Source organism: Protopterus annectens, chromosome 1.part1 (genome assembly GCF_019279795.1).
Source record: "Protopterus annectens isolate FY-2018-M chromosome 1.part1, PAN1.0, whole genome shotgun sequence".
Taxonomy (NCBI): domain Eukaryota; kingdom Metazoa; phylum Chordata; order Ceratodontiformes; family Protopteridae; genus Protopterus; species Protopterus annectens.
The window spans coordinates 854354025-854380732 of record NC_056726.1 but is presented as its reverse complement, the minus strand read 5'-3'; the positions used below and the strand labels follow the sequence as shown (position 1 = coordinate 854380732).

General features: G+C 39.3%; 1 protein-coding gene across 1 annotated transcript in view; it reads right to left on the bottom strand.

Annotated features, from left to right (window-relative positions):
- Nucleotides 1-24779: 24779 nt before the first annotated feature.
- The window catches only part of LOC122815161 (normal mucosa of esophagus-specific gene 1 protein-like), a 280372-nt gene continuing 278443 nt past the window's right edge, over nt 24780-26708 (bottom strand). The window contains exon 4 of the mRNA XM_044087418.1: nt 24780-24855. Within this exon, the coding sequence (XP_043943353.1) occupies nt 24780-24855 (76 nt within the window). The remainder of the gene's footprint in view (nt 24856-26708) is intronic.

The following is a 26708-nucleotide window of genomic DNA, read 5'->3' as shown; positions in this document are numbered from 1 at the left end:
ATATATAGGGACAGATTGTATATATGCCTATTACAAACCCATAAAGCCTGGTATGATACATTTCACATTCCATGACTGTTCTGAAGGTGGTGGGATCTGAAACTCATGTATCTGTCATGACTTTGTTACGTCCACCTTCAGCTATTTGCCAGACTAATATAGATGTTTGGAGGAACAGAACAAACACTATGATGGCTTAAATCTTGATATTCTGTGCAGATCTGCACAGTTGACAGGTATAGTCCACTGCCCACAGGGCCAGATGCTATATTCATAGCAGTTCAGCAGGACATCATTACAGGAAGTCTTGATAGCACATATAAATCTTTCAGAATCATCTATCCCATTATTACAGACCAAGTGCTACATTCAATTACATGCTGGCATGTTTCACATACCTGTTTTATTAGTATGCTCTTTTCTGTGTTCCACTTGATGTCTTCCTTGTTTTTTTTTTTTTAGTATTGTTTTTGTTTTTCCTTTTTTATATCTCTCTCTCTCTCTATCTCTCTTTCACCACTACAAGGATGGAGCTGGTTTGAATAGGCTGCAGCATGGCTTTTATAGGTGATGCTCATGATTAGCTGAAGGCCTCTGCACCAGTTGGTGTTCCCCACTTGCTAACTGCATGCAGGCAGCTGTGTAGTTCTTCCTCTAGTAGCCAATGTCATAGTAACCCACTACTATAAATGACTACATCATGTGGGTGTTGTCCCTTTACCTTTCTTGTATAGAAGGCATCCTTCCTGTGTGTGGGCAGTGGTGTTACAGACAGCAGGTAGCAATACCACTTACAGCAGGACTTGTGGACATAGGCCAACTACATGTTTGTATAAGTTTCCAGACCTAGGGACAGCGTGTGAGTACTGCTGGTATATGCATTGAATACTGCTAGTTTTATAGGGTTTGTGTGTACATGCTAGTTTTGCATGGAATGCAGTCTGTCTGCATAGCTCTCAACTGTGGGCCTATCCACGTGATGGCCAGAGGATTGGTTGTTATGTTTTGTCTGTTCCCCATACAGGTCTTGTCCCTGGCATATCAGTGGCATTCTCTCCATTGATTCCTATCAGTACATGGCAACATCCATTTGTGTTTCTGACTTCATATTCCTGAGTAAGGGTATGTTGCAACCAATCCTATAACACCAGCAACTTTCACAGTGTATAACAGCAATATTTCAAATGTGGCTCTGTGTTTCAGCCTCTGTCCTCCACCTATATACCAGTCTTTGTCCAGATCTCATGCAGAAAGAGGCTGATAGGTTATGGTGTAACATTATTTAGTGCTGACATTCCTGCTATCATTCCAGTGATGTTGTCGACTCCCACACAAATTGTGGGGTAGTGTCCATATATATGAAGCCTACAGCTGGACAAAACATGTATGACCCTGTACAGTCTGGAGGTCAGTGTATGGAGAACACTGTTATATGCCCTTGTAAGACATTTTATGGGGAAGAGTAATTAAATGTTTTTAACCTAGGCTGTTACAACATGTGAGAGATATCAGTAATAAGAACCATTAAGGCATATGGCTGTACATTTTCATATGTTTCACCATGGGAACAGTGGTGGGCTAGAGTTACTGTCTTACACACAGTTCTGTTTGTCAGTGTGATAGTGACATTTTAAGTTAAGCATTGTTACGTAACAGATACATTTACATTGTGACAACTGATACTTTTCCCCCTAGGGGTTGAGTACAGAGTGTAATTGGAGGCTGTTGAACTACATCTGTAATTAAGTGTTGACTGATTATTATCTTCAAGGCAAGTCTGTTTTTTACTGCTGCACTACTTGAAGGCTTTAGCCTAGACAGCAAAGTATATGTTTTGCAGATTACTGTATCGTATGTTATCTTTGAGAATTGAATTAATCAGTTATGTATTTCAAACACCTAAATGCTATAAGAAATGGCATAAACAACTGAAATAGTACACAAATAAGCATATCTATGCATGCAAACTGTGTGTGGTGTCATGTCCTTTGCATTGTGTGTGGGTATATGTTTCATGCAATAATTCTCATTTGTAGGAAAGAATCAGACACTGGCCATTTGAAAAGGTGGCAACTGTAGGAATAATGACTGAGTGATATGCTGTGCACCCTCTATATATACTCTCTTTATATATATATATATATATATATATATATATATATATATATATATATATATATATATATATATATATATATCTGTAAGTATTTATATATACATCTATATGTATATATGTGTGTGTGTATATATATATATATATATATATATATATGTATCATTAGAATGTTTAGTGCTTCCACATTGTACATTCCCTATGGTAGACTGACTGTTCTGGATGATATATTAGAGAAATCATCCCAGCATTTTTCAGTTGAGATGGCTTAGTGGTAACTTGTGGCTGTGTTGTGCAAGGTCCTGGGTTCAACACTTGCAAGTGCTGGTTACCTTGTTGCAAGGCAGAACAGTTCAGCTGTGGAGGAAGGGATAATGGCAATAATTACAAAAGATCCCTATTCTGGGCCCCTTCACCCATTTACAGTGGCTTTGGTCAGATGTTTTGCAATGAGAGGTTCAGAGTGTGGATCCAATGTCTGAATGCACTCTACACACACACACACACACACACACACACACACACATATATATATATATATATATATATATATATATATATATATATATATATATATATATATATGTATATATCGAGATATGTATATATATATATATATATATATATATATATATATATATATATATATATATATATATATATATATATATATATTTTCTCTACTGTTGAATGACTGTGCTGCATAATATGTTTGAGAAAACATCTCACATATCCGCAGTGGTAAATTGCTGTGGCTATGTTGCGCAGGGTCCTAGGTTTGAGACTTAAAGGGCTGATTATTTTGTTGCTGGGCAGAACAAGGGCTGTTGGATACAGAGTGATTAAGGTACTTTTAAGCAGTTGTAAGCGGGTTTGTGTGGGTTTGCGTGATGGTAAGTAATGCTAACTGACGGTTAAATATGCTTACAGACAGTTAGCTGTAAAATTGCTTAATCTGTGTAGACATTGCTTAGTGCCAGGCTTAATCCTGCTTACTACTGCTTAAAAGTGCTTACTCCCCCTTACCCCGTGCTATTTTTTTTAAAAGAAAAGAAAAAAAGGAGTGATAGGAAAGTGGTGAAAAAGGGGACACAAAGAGGGAAAGACAATAGGAAAAGTAGCTAGGGATGTGCAGGGCAGGTGTAGGGAATGTCCATAGCTGTCCATTTCTTCTACAGCAACAGCTGTGCATATATACTGAATTTGGAGATATATTTGGACACTCAAACCCCTGAGAGAGGGGTGAGGACAACAATAATGTGTTGTGAAACCAATTAGACCAGACTACATGTGTCCAGTGGACATGTGTGTGAAATGGACAGTTATGTATGGGGCAACATTTTTGGGCGGGGAGATTGACCCTTTTTTTTTAAGGTGAGAGTGGGATGTTGGAGAAGGATAGTAGGTATATTTGGGGAGGTAGGTTGGGTCGGAAGACAGACAAGACAGACCAGAAAACATACAGGGGCAGTAAATGACACATGTAGGGGTAAACACCTTGGACGGGGAGGGGTGTTTGGAAATCAGAATCCCATGAGTCCCCAAATGGAGACAGTGGGACTGAGGTCCCCACCCATGCGCAGTCACCACAGCACCTTCATGGTCCCAAGGGTAGCTGTGCTGGGGGCTGAGCAGGAGGGGCAGGCTGACCCTCTAATTGCACCATGCAGCCCTCAAGTTGGCATAGCATATCTTGCAATTCTCTGTGGAGCTCTCTATGCACGAGATCCCATACCTGACTTTGAGTGAAAGGATTCTGTCCATGCCCCCTCCCGGGTAGGGGACTAGCCCCATTCCATGAGGCAGTTCCACCTAAAGGTGGTGGCAGGACCAGTGGATGAGTAGTTCCCGGGGTGGGTCCCAGTCTTGCTGGGAACTCGTGCCATGGCCAGATGAGGTGGGAGAAGTGGGTCTGCTGAGAACAGCCTTCCCAATCATGCTACGGTGCTTCAGTTTTAGAACATATGTGGGTTAGTAATAGTCAACACAATCCAGGATTAGTTATAACAGCATTCATAGATATTCTCATTAACCCAAAACACCAGATTTGGAACAGTTGCTTAGTAAACAGAGCACATGCATATATGGAACCACAGTGGCCATTGCAACAGCATGCAGGTTACATTGATAGCAACAGGCCACCAATGATAGTACTTCAACATGGAACATTAATAGAAACACATTTCAATATTTATTGAACAATAGGACATATATCCCAACATTAGGTTTGGTGTAAACATACCCATTGATTTGTGTGTTTAGATTATTGTAGCAGATATGTTGGGGGAGAGAGAGATGTCAATTAACAACTTATATATCCTTGCAGTACTCACAACTTTAATGAACATTGCTGTACAGGTATTATTACACTAACCTATGGCCTTGGTTTGGGCAGTGGTATGTTTGTACACAGTGTATACTTCAACTGTCTTATAGCTAAATTCTACTTCTCTTTCCTGGTAGACCTGTGGGGGGAATGTTTAACACTGCCTGACTGTTTCTACACAGATTACCATATTTCTAGTTGTAATTATGCACATACCTTTCACTCTGTTAATGCACAACATCTGGACAAAGATTGACAACATAGGCTTACAAATAGGGACATATTTTTAATATTGCTCTTATAAACTTTTAGACAGTTGCTAGAGTAACAGGATTTGTTTTAATATACATTTTCTGAAGGGTTTGAAGTCTGACACTCAAATGTATGTCATTATTTGGTGACTACAATCCTGAGATCATCCCACTGATTTCCCAGGAAAAAAAGGAACAGGCCCAAAATATAGGTTCATAGGTTGATACTAGGCTATCGGCCCTAGGGTCTATACAAGTCAAGCCATAACAATTCCCTGGCTATTTCTTCCCACACTATTTACTTCCATGGACCCCTGTCTAGCAGGGTGACTGACATGATCCCCGAGGTGAATTTCCTTTCTCCCATCCAAACATCCAGGTTCCTTTTGAAGATGGCCAAAGAGGTGCTCTGCTTGACATGTATGGGCAGTCTATTCCAGAGTCAGGGGAGTCTCTGGGTCAGGAACCTATCCCTCCAGCATGTTTTGTTTATTGCGATGACAAGATTTAGATCCCTGGAGCATGTGGCTCTGAGGGATTGGGATTTCTTTAAGTGTAGCATGTCCAACAGCTCTGGGTTTGACATGGCCTTGTATGTTAAGCAGAGATCGCCTTGGAGTAGACGATATGCAACGGAGTATAGCTGGAGTTTTTTAAGGCAGTCAGCATAGGGCATCTGCTTTAGGCCTGTGATTCTTTTAGTGAGGTATTTCTGCGGCCTTTCCAGTTGTTGCAGATGTCTTGAGAGGTACATACTAAATGGGGCATTGTATTCTATAATGGGTCTAATGAGGGATGAGTACAGTGGGACAATGACATCCTTTTTTCTGGATGAAAAGCCCTTAGTGATGAGGTGTGCCACATAGAAGGATTTCCCGAGTGTTGTGGCAATGTGGTTATTGAAGGTGAGACCACTGAACACCTGTGTCCCTAAGTCTCTTATGACACTTTTGGTGTTTAGTGTACTGCCACCTATGTGATAAGTCATGGGTAAATGTTTTTTCCCAAAGGAGATAACTATACATTTCTTGGCATTGAGCTTAATCCCATGGCTCTGGCACCAAGCATCTGTTTCTGAGTATCCACATAATTTGGGAATTCAATAATGGCTCCCAGTTTGCAGTCATCTGTGAACTTTGTTAGCCAGAGTCTCTTAGTGTTGTCCTGTACTTCAGAGAAGTAGATGCCAAACAAGAGAAGTCCCAGGACTGAACCCTGAGGTACTCCACTTATCACTTGTCTGGAGCTGGATTTGGAGTCAGCTACTTTTACAGTGTGGGTTCTGTCAGTAAGCCAGTTGGCAGCCCATTGAGTAATGTAGGGATAAATGCCCAACTTAGTAAGTTTATCTATGATTCCAGAGTGGGGGGGGGGTGTCAAAGGCCTTGGGGAGGTCCAGAAAGGCTGTGTGGATGCCTTACCCTCATCCATGGCTCTAGAGACTGATTCAAAGAAGTCAATAAGGTTCAGGAGACAAGATTGGCCCTTCACGAACCCAAACTGGGTGGGGTCCAGTGTTTTAAGGTTGCCAATGTCTTTGTTTATAAGTTCCATGATAATACATTCCATGGCCTTGCAGATCAGGCTCGTCAGACTGATGGGGCGGTAGTTCCTGGGATCCAAGGTGGATCCCCCCTTGTGGAGTGGGATAACTCTAGCTGAGCTAGTTAAATATCTGGACATTCTGGGAAAATCTGTACAGTTGAGAGGTATGATTGTGCATACAGCTTTCTACCACTCCCAGGATTCAAACCAAGGCTGTGTGTCCTAAAAATACAACAATTTCTGTTTCATCAGAGTGAGCTATTTAGACACCGCTGTCTGTTCTTTCTGTGTTTTCTTTGCAAGTCTCTCTTGGTTATACAATCTAACCTTGTAATTACAACAGTCTTATACAGACATTCCTAGACATATTTTTATGTAGCACAGTGTGAGAAAAGTGGGTGACAATAGTACTATTCTGATATGAGATGTTGGTGAATGCTTCACATCAAGCCATACAATATCAGAGTAAACACTACCAGTCCAGGATTTAAAACTTTATTGCCAGGCAGTTATAGTTTTCTTATCTGAAAGACTTGTGGGGGGAAGGTTTGTTAACACTAACTGACTGTTTCTACACATATTTCCAGATTCCTTGTTAATATTATGCATATACCTCTCATCTCTTAATGCACACACTCTAGGCAAAGCCTGACAACATGGAGGCACAAATAGGGACATATTTTGAATATTGCTCTTATAAACTTGGAGAATTGCTAGATAACAGGATGTGTTTTAATATATATTTTCTGAAGGATTTGAGGTCTGAAAATCAAATGTATGTCATTATTTAGTGACTACAATTCTGGGATCATCCCAGTGATTTGCCAGGAAGACACAGGAATAGGCCAAAAATATGAGCCAATTATCTGGACATTCTGAAAAAATCTGTACAGTTGAGAGGTATGCTTATGCAGCTTACTACTACCACTCCCAGGATTCGAACCATGACTGTGTGTGCTAAAAGTACAACCATTTGAGTTTCATCAGATGGAGCTATTTAGAAAGTGCTGCCTGTTCCTTCAGTGCTTTATGTTTAAGTCTCTTGGTTGTACAATCAGACCTTGTACTTACAACAGTTGTATACAGACATTCCTGACATATTTTTTATGTAGCACAGTGTGGGCAACAGTGGCTAATACAACATTACTATTCAGAGACTATTCAGTGACTGCAACATTAAATGCCATACAATACCAGAGTAAACACAACCAGTCCAGGATTTAGAACTTTATTGCCAGGCAGTTACGGTTTTATTGAAATATGACCTATATGGGACTATTACTGTCATATCGTCTGGTTTATTTAGTACAACCCATGCACAGTTTTAATACTGCCAGGTGACTTTCTAATACTTCATATTAATTTGGTATGGCTACTACAAGCAGGATTGTTACTCACCAGCCTTGCGACACAGCCTTTGCAACCTACTGGCATGGGCTTCCTGATTCACAGCATGCTCAGCTGCAGCTGTAAAGGGAAGAGAGAAATATTTAGGCATACCTATCCATCACACACACATGCTGGACTTTAGTAAACAGTTATTGATTATGAATACTTACACGGTGCTGGGATATCACCCCTCTGTCTTGCTTTTTGGACCCACTGGTCCAAGTCCTCCCTCTTTCTCCGCTTCAAGTCAGCATAGTGGTGCCGGACCTGGTCACCAGTCAGAGGGATACCAATGGCACTGGTGAGATAGTGGGTGAGATGTTCCCAGGCTTCCGCTTTATATTGGGAGCCCTGGTACTGGCCCTGAAGCAGTCTCTCATCATGGTTATTTACCAGGAGTCCTACCATGACCTTGGACTCCTGTATGCCCCAGCGCTGCACCTGGAAGAGCATGCCCTTGCCAACACCTGCCATACTGTCTAGAGTGGGAAGCTGCAAACAGTAATGAGCTATATTCCCACCTGCAAAGCGTAAATAGTTCTGATTTCCCACCCTTTGCCATGATTGGACAGTTTTGAATATGCTGAGCTAAGCTAAGCTACGGGCAAACCTGCTTAGCTAAGGTTGGCAGTGCTTAAAGGGGCAGGTTCAGCATTGCTTAACAGTGGGCAAATCCACTTAGCTGGACTACTCATTGCTTAGCAGTCATATTTACGCAATGCTTACACCTGGTAAGCAGAGCTGTGCAATGCTTAACATTGCTTATTTTTTATTTTATAGACTATCTGCTGTGTGGGATTGATTCATCATTCATTACATATTATAAATCTCTTATTGTCCCTGACGTTCCCCTATGTGCTTTCATTACATTTATTCATGTGTGAATATACTGTATGGGGCACTACTGTTTATATGGGGGTTTCACAACTTTATTACACTGGCACCTCACATCTGGACCTACTACAGTACTCTGGTTAACAAATATATGTTATTTCATAGCTAATTATAAAAAAATGTTTATGTACTGTTTTCACATGTAAAATGCAAATGGGTTACAGTGGGGATTGAACCAGGAATGGCTGTTCGGAAAGCATACACTCTAACCACTACACTATTGCAGAACTGTTTAAGTTGGATGTCTCTTGCTATTTAACTTCTTTTGCTGTTTAAACTGGACTAAGCGTAGGTAAGCAATGGGCACACCAGTGCAGCTATGCTTAAACTTTATTGAATTTATAAAAAAAAAATTATTTGTTGTGCTTTTTTATTTGTACCCTTCAGAATATCCCTGCTAATACTAAACCTGTTATTCTATCAATGCTCTGCTTTGTGGGATGATTGTCCCTTATGGCTTTGTCCAGATTCCTTACTCAGAATTGGGACGAGTTGGGAGGTGTGCACTATATGTGCTTATGCTAAATCTGTTATTCTATCAACATTATGGCTTGGTGGGAATGATTGTCCATTATGGCTTTGTCCAGATTTCTTACCCTGATGTGTTGGGCATGTTACGAGCATTCTCAGTCATTTGAAATTGTTCGGCAATTCTGGAGTGCAGGGGGCATATGTATTGTGAGAGCTCTACTCTCAGACACACCCCCTGCACTTGTACACAGAACCATGTCCATTTTACAGCAAGGCAGTGCACCTTCATACATATGCATGGCACACTGCCATGCTGCACAAAAACGGTCCTACCTTGCAGGAATAACTTATTCCTGCACGGCTGCTTGCTGAATCCTGGGGATAGTCATTTAGAAAAAATAAACAACTCAGTTATGGCTATGGAACCAAATGGTAACAAAAGGAAGTTATATGGAATAAAGGGCCATTTATTGCTAAATAAAGCATGATACAGAATTGTAAAAGGGGGAAGAATTAAGTATGACATGGATAGATGACAAGAAAAAAAACAACAAAAAACATTTGATAGCATCCCACATTCATTGATAAAGGATGTATATGACATACCTCACATTGATCAATTAAATTACAGTGACCATGAAACAATGGCAAATGACTGCAGTTGAGCCATGACAAAAAGCAAATTATTAGGGATAAAAATTCAAAGGGGATATTCTAGGGTGATTTTTTTGTCGCAACTTCTTTTTGGTCTTACCCTTAACCCATTAAGCCATTTACTTATCAGATTATGCAATGGCTGCAGTTTGGCTCTCAGAAAGCGGCCTTGTTTAAAGATTTCACAACTACTTTTTGTGGATGACTTAAAACTGTATAGTTCAAGGGACTGGAAGTTGAAAGCACAACTACAAATGGTTAAAGCTTTCTTAGATAATATTTGAATGACATTTGGCCTGTTTTAGCTTACAGTTTTGGGGCAATTGACTGGCCCAAAAAATTAATGGATCAATTGGACATTTATTTATTTACTTAAACAAGACAAATGTTTCATCCTTGTCAAATGATACTTAAAATTCAGTGTGTACCAAAATTATATATTCTTCACTCTGAAGGAGGTATAGGCTGCCTCAAAATTGATTGCATGTGTTGATCTGCAATCATGGCACTACATGCATATCTGCTGACCTCATTAGATACAAACATAGTGAACGTTTTAAAACATGAGGAGAAGAAGTCTGAGATAATATTGCTGCTTAGTTTAGCAGAACCATTTCAGTGGTAAGTGATACATGTAATGTGGATTGGACTATGTGTTGATAGAATAGCCTAATGGCTTAGTAGTTGAGTAATAGTAAATATTGCTAAAATGCGGCCTGACTTGAGTTGGTTGTTAGTATGTCAGCTGATGCTGATTATATGATTTTTAGGCTTGACAGGACAGTGTTAGTATGCTTCAGGTGTTGGCATATGTGACTTTTTTAGTATGGTAAAAGCTTATGTAGTCTAGTTGAGCTGACTCACTGTAAAGTACATAACAGAGCGCAGCAGGGTGGTTGTGAGGTACTTGTTTATGCTTGTAATACTTGTAGATTCTAGAAAGCATGCTTAAATTCATGCCATTGTCAGAGCTGCAACTAATAATAATTTTGGTGCACTGTGCCATTCCATGATCTACTGCTCACCACTGAACTGAAGTTGAGGAGCAAAAGAAAATGTACTCTTTTGAACTGTAAAAAAACTGTGAGCAACATCTGTAGCAAGTGCCGTCCCACAGTGTATATCACAAAGCATTTCATTACTGACTGCAAATGCAATAATGGCATGCATATGCACCAAAGAAAGATTGGCATCTGCCAATCACACGTCCTAACACTTTCCTTAGCCAAACCCTACTTGCATCTCTGGTCACTGAAATTCTCTTAATATGTTAACAAAAATGCTGAATCACCACCAGTCTTTTATAAAATTTCTCTTACATATCATGGTAAAAATGAAAAACATTTGCAATCATCAGAGGACAATATTGAGATAATACACTTTGGGCAACTTAAGTTAACTGACTCAAGCCTTTTTTTATATAGTTCCAGTTCACACCCGTAATGCGTTATGGCATCCAGAACTTTTCTTTGGTCTGATTTTTTTAACTATGTGACTTACCAGCTAATAACAGTGTGGAGTCTTGTTTGATTTAAAAAGGAAAGGAGGAATTAACAAAATTACACTAATATTGTTGCTCTAGGGTGTCCTGCAGTGGAGAAATTAATCTTTGTTTGTCATTTATTATTTATATGTTCAAATTTATGTTCATATTTTAATAATTGAGAGACCTATATATAAATGAGGTGCATGGTGTGAAACGTCAATATGAGAAACTAAATAATTTACTGTCAATGCTGGTTTACATCACACTATACTGGAAATATTGCTAGTTGTTGGTTAATAATTATGAAAATAAGCAATATTTCCATATCTACTTAAAACATCAGACAGCGAGTAACTTAAAAACTGTTGCATGACATTAAGTGAAACTTTAAATGTTGCTGAAGAAAACAGTCTTTGATATTTGTACTGTAAGTTGCACATCTTGACAGATATCCAGTATGATATGATTTGATAATTATTCGATTAAGCATGTGTTTTCATATTTCTCTAAATATCTCAATAAGTATGCACTTATAGAGAAGCTTCTTGTTTGTCATATGAAAGCTTATGTCTAGTTAACAAAAATGTTCTAACAATATATGTATAGGTTGTATAGTTTTCAAGATATGAAAATGTGTTTATGAAAGTTTACAAAACATACAATTGGGGTTCGTGTATATTATAATATATTACAGTATTTATGGAAAAGACTCTGAATTCACCAACTATTCTCACTTTAAAGAATCCTTCTTACTGATAGCATTGCCATTTGTACAGTTTTAATACATTTTATTGTTCACAAAATATTTATGTTTTATCTTATGTTTTTTAAGTTGCATTTCCACAAAATGCTTTAGAGTGCAATATATGTGTAGGCTGCTAGAAGTGTGACATTCCACACCACATAGGTGTTAATGAGTTAAGGAAACATCTGCTGATAACTGCCATATATATTACACGATAGCATGCCATGTTAAACATAATTAAATTATTTAAATGATGCGTTAGGACTTATATGTACCTTATAGTACAGTTAATGGTCAAGATGCATCAGATGCTTCAGTGCATTTGCATCCCCTAGACGTATACTATTATGAGATCCCACAGCCAAATAACTGGAGTGTAAATGTAATGCAGGCTAATAATGTTGCTGCAGTGTGAACAATACATTTAGAAGTACAGAAATAAATATGCACCTCTTCTACTAAATAGTCCACCTTTCATCATTTCAACTTCATGAGGTGTATGTACAACTAAACCATTAGTTCAAACAAGAGACATATCAGAACCATAGAGTTACTGTAGACTTTTTATGATTTGAGAATAGGACAGTAAATCTGCTTTATAAACCAAACATCCCATGCTCATATCTTATTAAAGCATCCCAAAAACTGGCAGGATGACACTACAAAGCCTCTAATCCCATCAAATGACCCAGACTTACAGTAACCTGGACTACTTACAGTATATGGCTATTAGAATGTAATACCTACAGAAACTAAAACTTACCTTTTTGCAGCTTTCATCTGATGTTACTAAAGCTATGTTATCAAAGGCCGTATCCATGTGTATTCAAATTGTTGGACAGCACTTAAGCAAAAGACAAGACCCTTCCAGTGTGGATCTTACAAAATGAGGCTGTGTAATGTATATCTAGAGTTTTCTAGATTGGTCTATAAAAATAACATTCTTGCATTATATCGAGGGTCACCTGTGAGTACTGAATCATTGTATTACTTCCTTTTATGTGCTTATGTAAGTTCGCTGCCTTGTTTTTATCATGCTAAATGGCATTCTCTAGCAACCTATTTAAATGACACTCTTGTCTTATCTAAAAATTATCATTTTGCTGACAAGTAAGTGGGTCATTTAAATTGTGTCTGTATGCCTTTACTGTTTAAGGCAATCCAAAATGCACACTCTAATCTAGTGCAATAAATTACTATTTTCTTCCAGGCAGATAAGTTCATATTTATTTAAATTTCTGCAAATCTGACTAATGTCTTATTTGCAACCAAGCATTTTATATTTAGTTGAATTTCTAACTGTAAATCAACTAATACACGTACCACTCAAAAGTAATATTGTGTCAGGGAATAATGCCATCACTGAATAAAAAATCACTTAGTGTATTCTAAGCCAAAATTGCAATTAATAAAATAACAAAGTAATTCTTCTGTTGGTCAGTCTACTTGGTCACAATACATAATACAGAGAGATTAAGATACTGGTATTAGTTTTCTCATAGATTTACAAGAAATGCTGTTGATTATTTTACCAGTGTGTTGGACTGTGTGAGCTGGTAGGGACTTGAACTACTACCTTGCAAGAGACAAGCATGTGTGTAGGGACGGATGTATCTTGTAACAGGAAAGAATAGCCAAAATCCTCAACACCAATTACCAGGCTTCTCTCTTAGTCATCAGGGGTGCATTTTCAAAGAATGTGAGTTTCGGTGCATTATCAAGGACTTGTGAGTTTAGATGCATTTTCAAGGAATTATGAGCTTCAAGTGAAGAAAAGTTTATTGTTGCTTATGCTGCCTGTTTTCAATGTACAATTCTTTTTTTTAGCAAATGGCCATCAGTGTTTATGCTATGCAGTTTGAAAGCAGTGTTAGTAGCACAATAGGTAGTGTACTTGTCTTCCTTGATTAAGGCTGTGGGTTCTACTCTAGCACCATATAGATGGATTGCTGATACTGTGATGTACTTTGGGGCTGGGGGTGCTGCACTCCAGAGTCTGTCCTCCTTTGGATAAGATTCCTAGTAACTATGCATCTATCAGTTTGCCAGCCATTCCCTCTTGCAATATTACCAGCTTAGCATTTTTAGTGTAACATAGAGAATTATTTATTTAAGGGCAGCAGCCAGCAAGCACTAAATTTGTAGATGAAACACTGAAATGGGAATTTGTTTGCCAGTAGCAATCTTTTCATTAGTTACAGATCTCGTTAATGTGGAATTATTCAGATGACATTTACATCTCTAGAGATTATGCATATTGACTGATACTGGTGGATTGTAATGATAGAAGTTTGCGTGGCTTTCTATGGTTGAAATGTAATGAATTGGGCAGTTTTGTCATTACTGATTCATATGTTTTGTTTCATTGTTTACTAGAAAATTGTTCAGCACTACAAATTTAAAACACATCAGCATGCTGTGCTGTATTATACAAGAATGTAATTTAATACACTCTGGAAGGAGAATCAAAGAACACATGCATGTATGCATGGTCTTGAAAATGTGTGCAAAGGGCCTAAAGTTTGCAAAACAGCCCAAAGGTAAATGTAATCCCCATCAGCAAGATGTGTCATTTTGAATGTGAGTTTCAATGCAGTTTCAATGAGTGTGGGTTTCAAGGTTCCTCTCTAGCATCATATTTCACCCAGAAGAGAATCCCGCTGCCATCTGTTTGATTTTTATTTAATATAGTAATATACCATAAATACAGTACTAGATGCCTGCATTATTTGTCACTGTACACATCACACTGTCTAACAGATGCACATTGGTTTTGTACTTAGAGTATACAGCACCAATCACAGTAACAATGCAAACTAAGTATGTACCAGTGTTACACTCACTGTCACTGGATGTGATCTGTTTAGGTGCTATTGGCTTACTGCCTTCATTGTAATTTACATGGCTTTTTTAAGGTAACTTGAAAAGTATATATTACTTGTTACTTATGTGTATAACTTAGATCTAATGAAGCTCTGCCAAGAGTGAAAATGTTCATCTTTTCTTCTTACTTAAACCGTGGGTTAAACAAGCAATACCAGCTTGAATCATGTTTCCTTGTTTTAATAAAAATGCAAGGTAATCTTTAACACAGATCTTACATTAGTATTTATAACAGTTTATATGAGCATGTTGTATGGTGTTATCATTCCTGTAAAACTGTTTTTTTATATGAGCATGTCATATACTGTTATAGGCTCATAGGGTCATAGGTAGGTACTAGGCTATTGGCTCAAGGGCCTAAGTAAGCCTAACCAACAAGGTTTCCTGGCATACGCCACCCAAGAAAGTTAATTTTCTGTTCCCCAGTCGAGCAGAGGCACAGAAGTGATCCCCGGGTGTATTTTCTGCTTCCCATCCACTCATCAAGATTTTTCTTGAAGAGTGTTAATGAGGAACTTTGCTTGAAATAGATGGGTAGCTTGTTCCAGAGTATAGGACGTCTCTGGGACAGGAATCTATCCCTCCAGCATGTCCTGTTTATTGTGGTGACAAGGTTTAGGTCCCTAGAGTGTGTAGCTCGGAGGGATTGGGATTTCTTTAGGTGTAGCATGTCCAACAGCTCTGGGTTTAACATAGCTTTATATGTTAGGCAGAGATCTCCTCGGAGTAGGCGATATGCTACAGAGTAAAGCTGGAGTTTTTTGAGACGGTCAGTGTAGGGCATCTGTTTGAGGCCAGTAATCCTCTTTGTGAGGTACTTCTGTGGCCTTTCCAGTTGCTGGAGATGTCTTGTGAGGTACATTCCAAAAGGGGCATTGTACTCTATAATGGGTCTAATGAGTGCCGAGTAGAGGGGAACAATGACCTCTTTTTTCCTGGATGAGAACCCTTTTGTGAGGAGGTGTGCCACATAGAAGGATTTCCTGACTACTATGGCGATATGATTATCAAAGGAGAGACTACTGTCCACCTGGGTCCCAAGGTCTCTTATCACACATTTGGCATTAAGTAGACTGCCATTTATGTGGTAGTTCATGGATACAGAGTTATTACCAAAGGGGATGACAATGCACATTTGGCATTGAGCTTGAGGCAGTGCCTCTGATACCAGGCATCTGTCTCAGTGAGGCCCTTCTGTAGGATGTCCACATCATTTGGGGACTCGACTATGGCTCCTAGTTTGCAGTCATCTGTGAACTTCATTAGCCAGAGGCCTTCTGTGTTAGCCTGTACTTCAGAGAAGTAGATACCAAACAGGAGACGTCCTATCAATGAACCCTGTGGTATTCCACTTGCCACAGGTTTGAAGTCAGATTTGGAGTCTGCAACATTTACTTCTTCAGGTTCTGTCAGTGAGCAAGTTGGCAACCCATCTTGTGACATAGGGATTCAGACCTAGTTTAGTGAGATTAGCTGTAATTCCAGAATTGGGGATGGTGTCGAAAGCCTTGACGAGGTTAGATAGGCTGTATGAATCACCTTACCCTCGTCTACGGCTTTGGTGACTGCCTCAAAAAAGTTGATCAGGTTCAGAAGGCATGATCTGCATTTCACAAACCCGAACTGGGTGGGGTCCAGAGTTAGGAGGTTACAAATGTCTTTGTTTATGAGTTCCATGAAGATACGTTCTATGGCCTTGCAGACCAGGCTTGTCAGGCTAAAAGGGCGACAGTTCCCAGGATCAGTGGTGGCTCCCCCTTTGTGGAGTGGGATAACTGTTGCTATGCACCATTCAGCAGGCACAAAACCTGATGTGAGACTATGATTGAACATAGTGCTTAGGTGGGGAGCCATTTCATTCAGAGGTTCATGTAAAATGCAGCCTGGAATGTTGTCCGGTCCCATGGATGCTGTGTTTTGGTTTTAGAGAGTGCAGCTTTTACCTGCATAGATGTGATTACAGGTACTCTGCATTCTTCCTGTATAGATATGGACCCTTTAGGGGGTGAGAGGGGGGTAAAGTTAGCACTGAAACTATCTGCCAGGATGTTGGCGATATCAGTTGGCTCTGTAATTTCTGTGCCATTGTGCTGTAACTCAGAGCAGATATGAGTGTTGCCACTGAGATCCTTTACATAAGTATAGAATGGTTTGTGGTTGCCCTTAGAACCAGTGGTGATTTTGTTTTCATAGCTAGCTTTGGAGGATCTTATAACGGATCTCAGCTTCTTACTGAGGCTGACCAGGGAGCTCCTCCACTCATGGGATTTTACTCTCTTTTGCAACAGTTTCTTCCTTTTGTTGTAGACTTTGTTTATGGCAGGGGACCACCAGATTGGCTTACTTTTTTTGGAGGATGGCGTATTGGTTCTATTTGGGATAGTACGATCCATGGACTCGTGTAAGTGCTTATAAAGTGCATTTGTGTAGGATTCAGAAGTCGTAGCTGTATTGTCCATCTGCATGGGTGTTATGAAGTTCGCCACTTCTGTCTTAAAAAGCATGAAGCTGGCTTTGCTGAAATTTTTTACAGTGGTTTCCTTAATGGTGGGTGGGGGCGGGATGCGGATATCTAGGGTGATTAGCTTATAGTCGAATCTGAGCAATGAGGAGTTGACTTCAAGTGTGGAATACTGGTCACTCATGTTGGTAATGACTAGGTCTAGGATATTGTTGCCCCTGGTGGGGGTGTGGATAAGTTGATCCAGGGCATTGGAATTTATGAATTCCAGAAAGCGCTGAGCGAAGGAGTTGTTTCATGAGTAGTTTTCCCAGTTAATGGTGGGGTAGCTGAAGTCACCCATTATTAGGGTGTTTGGCTGAACCCTAATATTTTCCAGTATATCAAGAAAAGAGGAGTGGGAATCCTGGGGCATTGTGGGGGATCCATAGCAAGCTACAATTTGGATTGCAGTTTTGCCCAGAGTTAGTTGCACTTTGATAACCTCGGATGCATTATGCTGCGCAACTAGCCTGGAGGTGTGGATATCCCTAACGAATATGGACACACCTCCACCTTTGGTGTTCTGGTCCAGGTTAGATGGCCGAAAAGTCTGGTGTGAGTTATAGCCTGGTAATACAGGATACTATCTAGAGCCTTGAACCAAGTCTCAGTCACTGCACAGATATTGATGTTCTCCATTTTAAAGAGTGCCTCGAGTTAGTGCATTTTGAGATTTAGACTTGAAGCATTGAGTATCATTACCCGCAGTTTTTGCTTGCCTGTTCTTGTTATGTTGGTGAATTTGTCATTTGAACCTTGCCTAAAAAAGGCACTATAGGGGTGGCAAGACTCTTAGCCAGTATCCGGAATCCCAGGGGCGACAGGTGCAGGCCATCTCTGGCAAAGCATTGTGGTCTGTCGACCATATCATCCCAGGCAGACAGATACTGGATTCCCTTAGAATGACACCAGAAGCTTAGCCAATGGTTGATGTTAATCATTTTGTCCTTGTACTGCATTATCATTCTGGGCAATGGCAGGATGCTACTCAGGGCTAGGGTCATACCTGCCTTGGCTACAAGATCAGAGAGCTCTTCCATGTCTCTTTTCATGTAGTCCAGTGAGGTACATCTCAGGTTGCTCACATCAACATGGACAATGACAGTCATATTTGTACTTGTTGTGGAGTGACCTGAGTGTGTGGGTTATGTGGTGGATCCTGGCACCCAAAGGCAGCTGACAGTAACCTTCGTCTTTTTTAGCCTGGTGAGTGGGACATCAGTGTGCCTGACTATAAAGTCACCTATGACTAGTGTGTTGGGTACGTTGTTATGCCTTATTGCCTGTGATTTATCGGCACACTGAGTCTGTGGGCTATGTGTCATTTGGGTTGTGTTGGGGGGGTGGAGGTTGCTTGTGTTTCTGCTTTGGGGTCTCTGTTGATTGAGCAGATTATTAATGAGAGCCTCTGTGAATATATATTTTTGTGTTTCTATGTGAGGATTTTGGTGATGTAGGTTTAGTGGGACTATGTGATGAGTGTGGTGTGGCACAAGGGTTTACCTTCTCCTCTTGACTGTCAAGCTCAGTCTTGGTTGGAGAGAACTTTACCTCCAGTTTGGCTAGATAAGTGCATCTCTCACAGGTTGTGGTGTTGGGTGGTAGGAGGAGAGGGTTGTCTGTGTGCATGAGGCAATTGCTACATTGCCGCAAGATGCCCAGATTCATCAGATAGACAGGAGAGAACACTGGAAGCTGACCCTTGGACATGCATGAATAAAACACTACTTTCCTCTAGACAAGTGAGGAAAGTGAGTATAGGAGCTGTTTTTCTCTAAGCAAGTGAGGAAAGTAAGTACAAAAACTGTTTTCTCTAGGTAAAGGGGAAGGTTGTGTGCTGTAGTAATTTGTAGCTTATTTAGTGCTAACAACAAGTTCTGAACAAGTGCTGAGCACGAATAAGCAAATTCAAGTTCTAAAACTAAGAATCTGTACCTGGATCTTGTGGTAGCTAGGCTACCTAGTGCTTACCACTCCCACTGATAAGCTAGAAGGCTTTCCTCCAACAAAGAAAGGCTTGAGGGGCTCAGAAGCTTACAAACAGTCTTGGATACAGCAAATCTGTATCTGGACTAGACTAGTTTCAGGAAAGGTGGGAAACAAGCACAAATGCAGACTTTTAAACCAGAAAATTGAAAGAGATGGAAGAACCACCCAAACGGCCAATAAACTACAATTTCTGGGCCAGAAACCACTCTTGTGGTAGATAGGCTACCTAGTGCTTAACACTCCCACTGATAAGCTAGAAGGCTTCCCTCCAATGCAGAAAGGCTTGGGGGACTCAGAAGCTTACAAACTGTCCTGGAAACAGCAAATATGTATCTGGACTAGACTAGTTACAGGAAAGGTGGGAAACAAATGCAAACGCAGGCTTTTAAACCAGAAAGTTGAAAGAGATGGAACAACTACCCAAATGGCCAATAAACTACAATTTCTGGGCCAGAAACCACTCTTGTGGTAGATAGGCTACCTAGTGCTTACCACTCCCACTGATATGCTTGAAGGCTTCCCTCCAACACAGAAAGGCTTTGGGGGCTCAGAAGCTTACAAACAGCCCTGGTTACAGCAAATCTGTATCTGGACTAGACTAGTTACAGAAAAGGCAGGAAACACTCTTAGAAATGTGTTTTTTTTGGAAAGTGGAAAGGGAGAAAGAAGAAACAGAAGATAATTCAAAATTAAGGACCTAAGTGGCTTACCCTTCACAAATGATCTCTCTGTATTAGGTAGAATGAGCTAGTGACACTAGACTGGAATAGAGCTGTAACAGAGCTGAACAGATGGTACTGGTAGGAGTGTCTGAAGTCAAAATATGATCTCACTGTACTCGGTTGAGTGAGCAAATGATATAGACCCAGGAGGAGTATTCAAACTTAAATTTACAGGAGGGGTGGGTAATTCCAAAGCCACCAAGATTAATACCAGAACAAGAACAGGGAGGGCAGGAAACTAACTGCAGAGACAGAGAGAGACCACAGTATTCTATGAAACAATTAAATAGAAAAATAAATAACTACAGAGAGACACAGACCACAATATTCAATGAAACAATTAAACAGACAGAAAAATAAAATGCAGTACAATCTTTAACACTGCAAGTTTGTACTTAACTCAGCTAGTAATGCAGTTGATTGTAGGTATGTAGCAGAAGCCAAATAACTCAGATATTGAGCAGTAATATCATTCCTGTAAAACTGGTTTTGCCATTTTTAATATATATATATATATATATATATATATAATGTATATATATATATTCTTATTATTTCGGCTGCTCCCGTTAGGGGTCGCCATAGCAGATCAACTGTTTCCATTTCTTCCTGTCCTCTGCATCTTGCTCTGTCACACCAACCACCTGCATGTCCTCTCTCACCACATCCATAAACCTCATCTTAGGCTTCCCTCTTTTCCTGTTGCCTGGCAGCTCCATCCTTAGCATCTTTTTCCCAATATACTCAGCATCCCTCCTCAACACATGTCCAAACCAATGTAATCTTGCCTCTCTGGCTTTGTCTCTAAACCTTCCAACCTGGGCTGACCCTCTAATATACTTATTTCTAATCCTGTCCATCCTCGTCACACCCAGTGCAAATCTTAACATCTTCAACTCTGCCACGTCAAGCTCTGACGCCTGCCTTTTTGTTAATGCCACTGTCCCCAACCCATATAACATAGCTGGTCTCACTACCCTCTTGTAGACCTTCCCTTTCACTCTTACTGGTACTTGTCTGTCGCAAATCACTCCTGACACTCTTCTCCACCCACTCCATCCTGCCTGTACTCTCTTCTTCACCTCTCTTCCACACTCACCATTACTCTGAACTGTTGATCCCAAGTACTTAAACTCATCCACCTTCCCCATCTCTACTCCCTGCATCCTCATCATTCCTCTATCCTCCCTCTCATTCACACACATATATTCTGTCTTAGCCCTGCTGACCTTCATTCCTCTTCTCTCTAGAGCATATCTCCACCTCTTCAGGGTCTCCTCCACCTGTTCCCTACTCTCACTACAGATCACAATGTCATCTGCAAACATCATAGTCCACAGGGACATATATATGGGTCTACTTTGTAATTTCAAAATACTGAAATACCAAAATTCAGTATTTTGAAATCACAAAGCCGAATACTCAAAGCTCCGAAACTGTCAGAAGCACGAAATTCAAAATCCCGAAGCACGGAGATTTTGAATTTCCGTTTCTGGTGGTATGGTGTGTGGATGTTTGGGTTTAATTTAGGTAAGTTTGTGTGTGTAAGTATGTTGGTTAGGGGTATTAGTGTGTGTGAGTGTGTGTTGTGACTGTGATGTGTGTGTGTGAGGGACTGTAAGATGTGTGTGTGTGTGTGTGTGTTAGTTTCATTTGTGTTTCTATTTGTGCAGTCTTGGAGTTAGAATATATAAGTAGGGGGGTGTAGTTTAGATACATTTGTTTGATTGTGGGGGGGTTGGGTTTGTTTATGTGTGTACTGTATGAGTGACGTGTCAGGATTTAGAATTTCACGGTTGTGTGATTTCGTATTTGTGAGTTGTGCTTGGGTTTTCGGCTTTGTGATTTCGAAATATTATTTCAGTATTTTAAAATTACAATATATATATATATATATATATATATATATATATATATATATATATGTGTATACATGTTTTTTACACACACACACATATATATATATATATATATATATATATATATATATATATATATATATATATATCTACAGTGGATATAAACAGTTTACACACTCCTGTTAAAATGCCAGGTGATATAAAAAAAATGACGCCAGAATAAATCATTTCAAAACTTTTCCCAACTTTAATGTGACCTATAACCTGTAGAATTCAATTGAAAAACAAGCAAAGCCATGCTTCACAGAGAACTTACAAAGCATCAAAGGGATCTCATTGTTGAACGGTATCAGTTAGGAGAAGGGTACAAAAAAATTCCCACGGCATTGGATATACCATGGCGCACAGTGAAGACAGTCATCAAAAAGTGGAGAAAATATGGGACAACAGTGACGCTGCAAAGAACTGGATGTCCTTCCAAAATTGATGAAAAGACAAGATGAAAACTGGTCAGGGAGGCTGCCAAGAGACCTATAGCAAGGAGCTGTAGGATCTTCTGCCAAGTACTGGTTGTGTACTACATGTGACAACAATCTCCCGTATTCTCCATATGTCTGGACTATAGGGTAGGGTTGCAAGCCGAAAGCCTTTTCTTATACAGAACAATATCCAGACCCGGCTAAAATTTGCAAAACAATATATCAAGTCTCCCAAAAGCATGTGGGAAAATGTGTTATGGTCTGATGAGACCAAGGGTGAACTTTTTGGCCACAATTCCAAAAGGTACGTTTGGCTCAAAAACAACACTTCACATCACCAAATGAACACCATCCCCATGGTGAAGCATGGCGGTGACAGTATCATGCTTTGTGGTTGCTTTTCTTCAGCTGGAACTGGGGCTTTAGTCAAGGTAGAGGGAATTATGAACAGTTTCAAATACCAGTCACTTTTGGCCCAAAACCTTCTGGCATCTGCTAGAAAGATGAAGATGAAGAGGAATTTCACCTTTCAACATGACAATGACCCCAACCATACATCCAAATCAACAAAAGAATGGCTTCACCAGAAAAAAAATAAAGTTTTTGAATGGCCCAGACAGAGCCCAGACCTAAATCCAATAGAAAATATGTGGGGTGACCTGAAGAGGGCTGTGCACAAGAGATGCCCTCTCAATCTGACAGATTATGAATGCTTTTCCATGGAAGTGTGGGCAAATATTGCCAAATCAAGATGCGCCATGCCGTTAGACTCCTACCCAAGAAGACTAGATGTTTGTAATTAAATCAAAAGGTGCTTCAACAAAGTATTAGTTCAAGGGTGTGCACACACAACAAAATATTAGTTTAAGGGTATGCACACTTATGCAACCAGCTTATTGTAGGTTTTTTTATTTTTTATATCTTTCCCTAATAGGTTTGTTTGTTTTTCAATTGAATTGTACAGGTTATAGGTTATATTAAAGGTGGGAAAAGTTTTGAAATGATTTATTGTGGTGTCATTTTTTTATATCACAAAAACCTGGAATTTTAACAGGTGTGTGTAAACTTTTTATATCTACTGTATATATATATATATATATATATATATATATATATATATATATATATATGTGTATGTATATCTATATATATCTATATATATATATATATATATATATATATATATATATATATATATATATATATATATATACACACACACACACACACACACACACATACACACACACACACATATATATATATATATATATATATATATATATATATATGTATAGACAAGATAGATGTACAGTAGATATGGCCTGCATTTGTTTTGATATATGTAACCATCTCTGTTGGTTGAGTACTTGCTTAACTGAGCTGTACTGCTAAATGTTTGTTTCACTGACCTAGTTTATTGTCAATTCTTGCTTTCCTTCTACAAGTGACTTTTACTGTAGCCATTCTACTGGGATTAGACTTTAGCCACAGTTATCTGTTTGAGCACAGAGCTATTACGCATTACTAAGTGGGGTATGGGACATGGCCTCTTACATTAGGCAATGTGGAAGCAATGCCCCCAAGTAACCATTTATTTTTTAAGTTAATCCACTTACTTGGACAAGAAGCATTTCTGGGATAACAGATGTATCGTGAGATGGTTGGTTTATTGTAATTATTCCTGTTGCCATGGTGTAGTGGTAATCCTGGACAGCAGAGAATGACGTGAGGCACTGGTTTTAAGTTAGTCAGTTGGTTCTGGTTTTGTGTTGGTCAGTTTAGGTTCTCTAAGTATAAGGTTTGGATCTATTCCTTATTATTGAGGGCAAACTCATCAAAATCTCATTGCATCATGTTTGCCCCAGTTCCCAACCAATAATACGACCAGAGGAGATTTATGTTAGTGGCACAGAGTGAAGCACCTGCAGAACTGGTTTAAGGTCTGTAAAAAATATTGGCAAACACCTTACTACAGGGTCTGAACACAACAAAATGGGATTTTGAACAGTTTGCTCGAGCAATCCTAAGGTTTATGCAGGACAGGAAATTAGTTTAAGTTAATTCATGCTTTAATTATGATGTGTTTTTCAACTATGTCATGTTTCTATAGATTGCGATAGACAACTTTGTTTCATGCTTTTTTAATATATGATTTCCCAGATAACTCAGATACTCATATACACATATCATATACACATCCATCTATCTATCTATCTATCTATCTATCTATCTATCTATCTATCTATCTATCTATCTATCTATCTATCTCTCTATGTGTGTGTATGCGTGTGTGTGTTAGACTATTAGCTTTCCCCAAAACAGGCTTGATTGGCCCTTTCTTAGTATAGCACATGTTTGGTAAGAAGCTTTAAGGCTACAAGTAATACATGAGAATTCATTACAAATAACTTTTTGGGCAACCAAAATTATAAATATATGACAGATGGTAACCATTTAATCAATGCATTCAAATGTAAGTTACCTTTTGTGGTACACTTGGGTCAATGTTCTCCCATGGTGTTGGATTTTTTGTCTTGTTAACACTAAAACAAAACAAAAGTGAAGAAGCTTCATTAAATACCGACTGACAGGAAAGATTAAGCAACAGAATTTTTTGCATATATTTTGATTAGCCTGATCAAGAGCCTGAATGAACAGAGTTTAATATAAGATGGCTCCAGATGTCTATATGATTTGGACTTAGTCGAAGGAAATTTCATTTGGTGTGATAAATGCTCTTCAGTTTCTCTCTCCATAACACACCAGAAACTGACCTCAGCACACAGTAAGAAGTAGCATTCATATGTGAAAGCAAACAACACACCAAACACAAATGAAAGGTTAATACATGCGGAAAACAGTCATGAAATATACACCAGGGTATTTTAGACCTCATTAAGTCCATCTAAAGATACATTTCTAATATACAATAATGAAAATGTAGAAATAATAATATAAGATGTACAGTAAACTTTTTCTTTGTTGTACTAGACATGTATTAGTAAAAATGTAATTTGCTGGAGGTTTTCTCTTTGGGCCTGCACTGAAATTGGACACTATTGTCCAGTCCCACCATCCCAGTAAACAAATGTTAAATAAATCAAATAAATAAATCAATTAAGCAAATTAAATAGCAAGAAAATGATTAAGAAGGGGGGGGGGCTATCATTTCTAGCATATTTACTTTGCATTGTATATAAAGAAAACTGTGTAAGTTAAAATCAGTAGTATTTGTTTCTGTGTGTGTGTGTGTGTGTGTGTGTGTGTGTGTGTGTGTGTGTGTGTGTGTGTGTGTGTGTGTACCTGTACGTGTGTGTGTGTGTGTGTGTGTGTGTGTGTGTGTGTGTGTGCGTGTGCATATGCATGTGCGTATGCGTGTGTGTGTGCGTGTGTATGTTGTACATGTTTCAATGAAAGTGTGACTCTGGTGGTGATTATAATTAGGTTACATTGCCACAGGGTAACATCAGCAGTGTGGAAAAAGTCAGATTTTGCCTAAGTGGTACTTTTATTAAGTGCATTTTTCTTTAAAGCAACATACTCTCTCTCTCTCTGTATCTATACACACACACACACACACACACATATATATATATATATATATATATATATATATATATATATATATATATACATATATCATCATCATTATCATCATCTTCTTTTGGCTGTCCCTGTTAGGGGTCGCCACAGTGGATCATCTGTTTCCATTTCTTCCTGTCCTCTGCATCTTGCTCTGTCACACCAACCACCTGCATGTCCTCTCTCACCACATCTATAAACCTTATCTTAGGCCTTCCTCTTTTCCTGTTACCTGGCAGCTTCATCCTTAGCATCTTTTTCCCAATATACTCAGCATCCCTCCTCAGCACATGTCCAAACCAACGTAATCTTGCCTCTCTGGCTTTGTCTCCAAACCTTCCAACCTGGGCTGACCCTCTAATATACTTATTTCTAATCCTGTCCATCCTTGTCACACCTAGTGCAAATCTTAACATCTTTAACTCTGCCACATCTAGCTCTAACTTCTGCCTTTTTGTCAGTGCCACTGTCTCCAACCCATATAACATAGCTTGTCTCACTATCCTCTTGTAGACCTTTCCTTTCACTCTTACTGGTACTCGTCTATCACAAATCACTCCTGACACTCTTCTCCACCCACTCCATCCTGCCTGTACTCTCTTCTTCACCTCTCTTCCACACTCACCATTACTCTGAACTATTGATCCCAAGTATTTAAACTCATCCGCCTTCGCCACCTCTACTCCTTGCATCCTCACCATTCCTCTATCCTCCCTCTCATTCACACACATATACTCTGTCTTGGTCCTGCTGACCTTCATTCCTTTTCTCTCTAGAGCATATCTCCATCTCTTCAGGGTCTCCTCCACCTGTT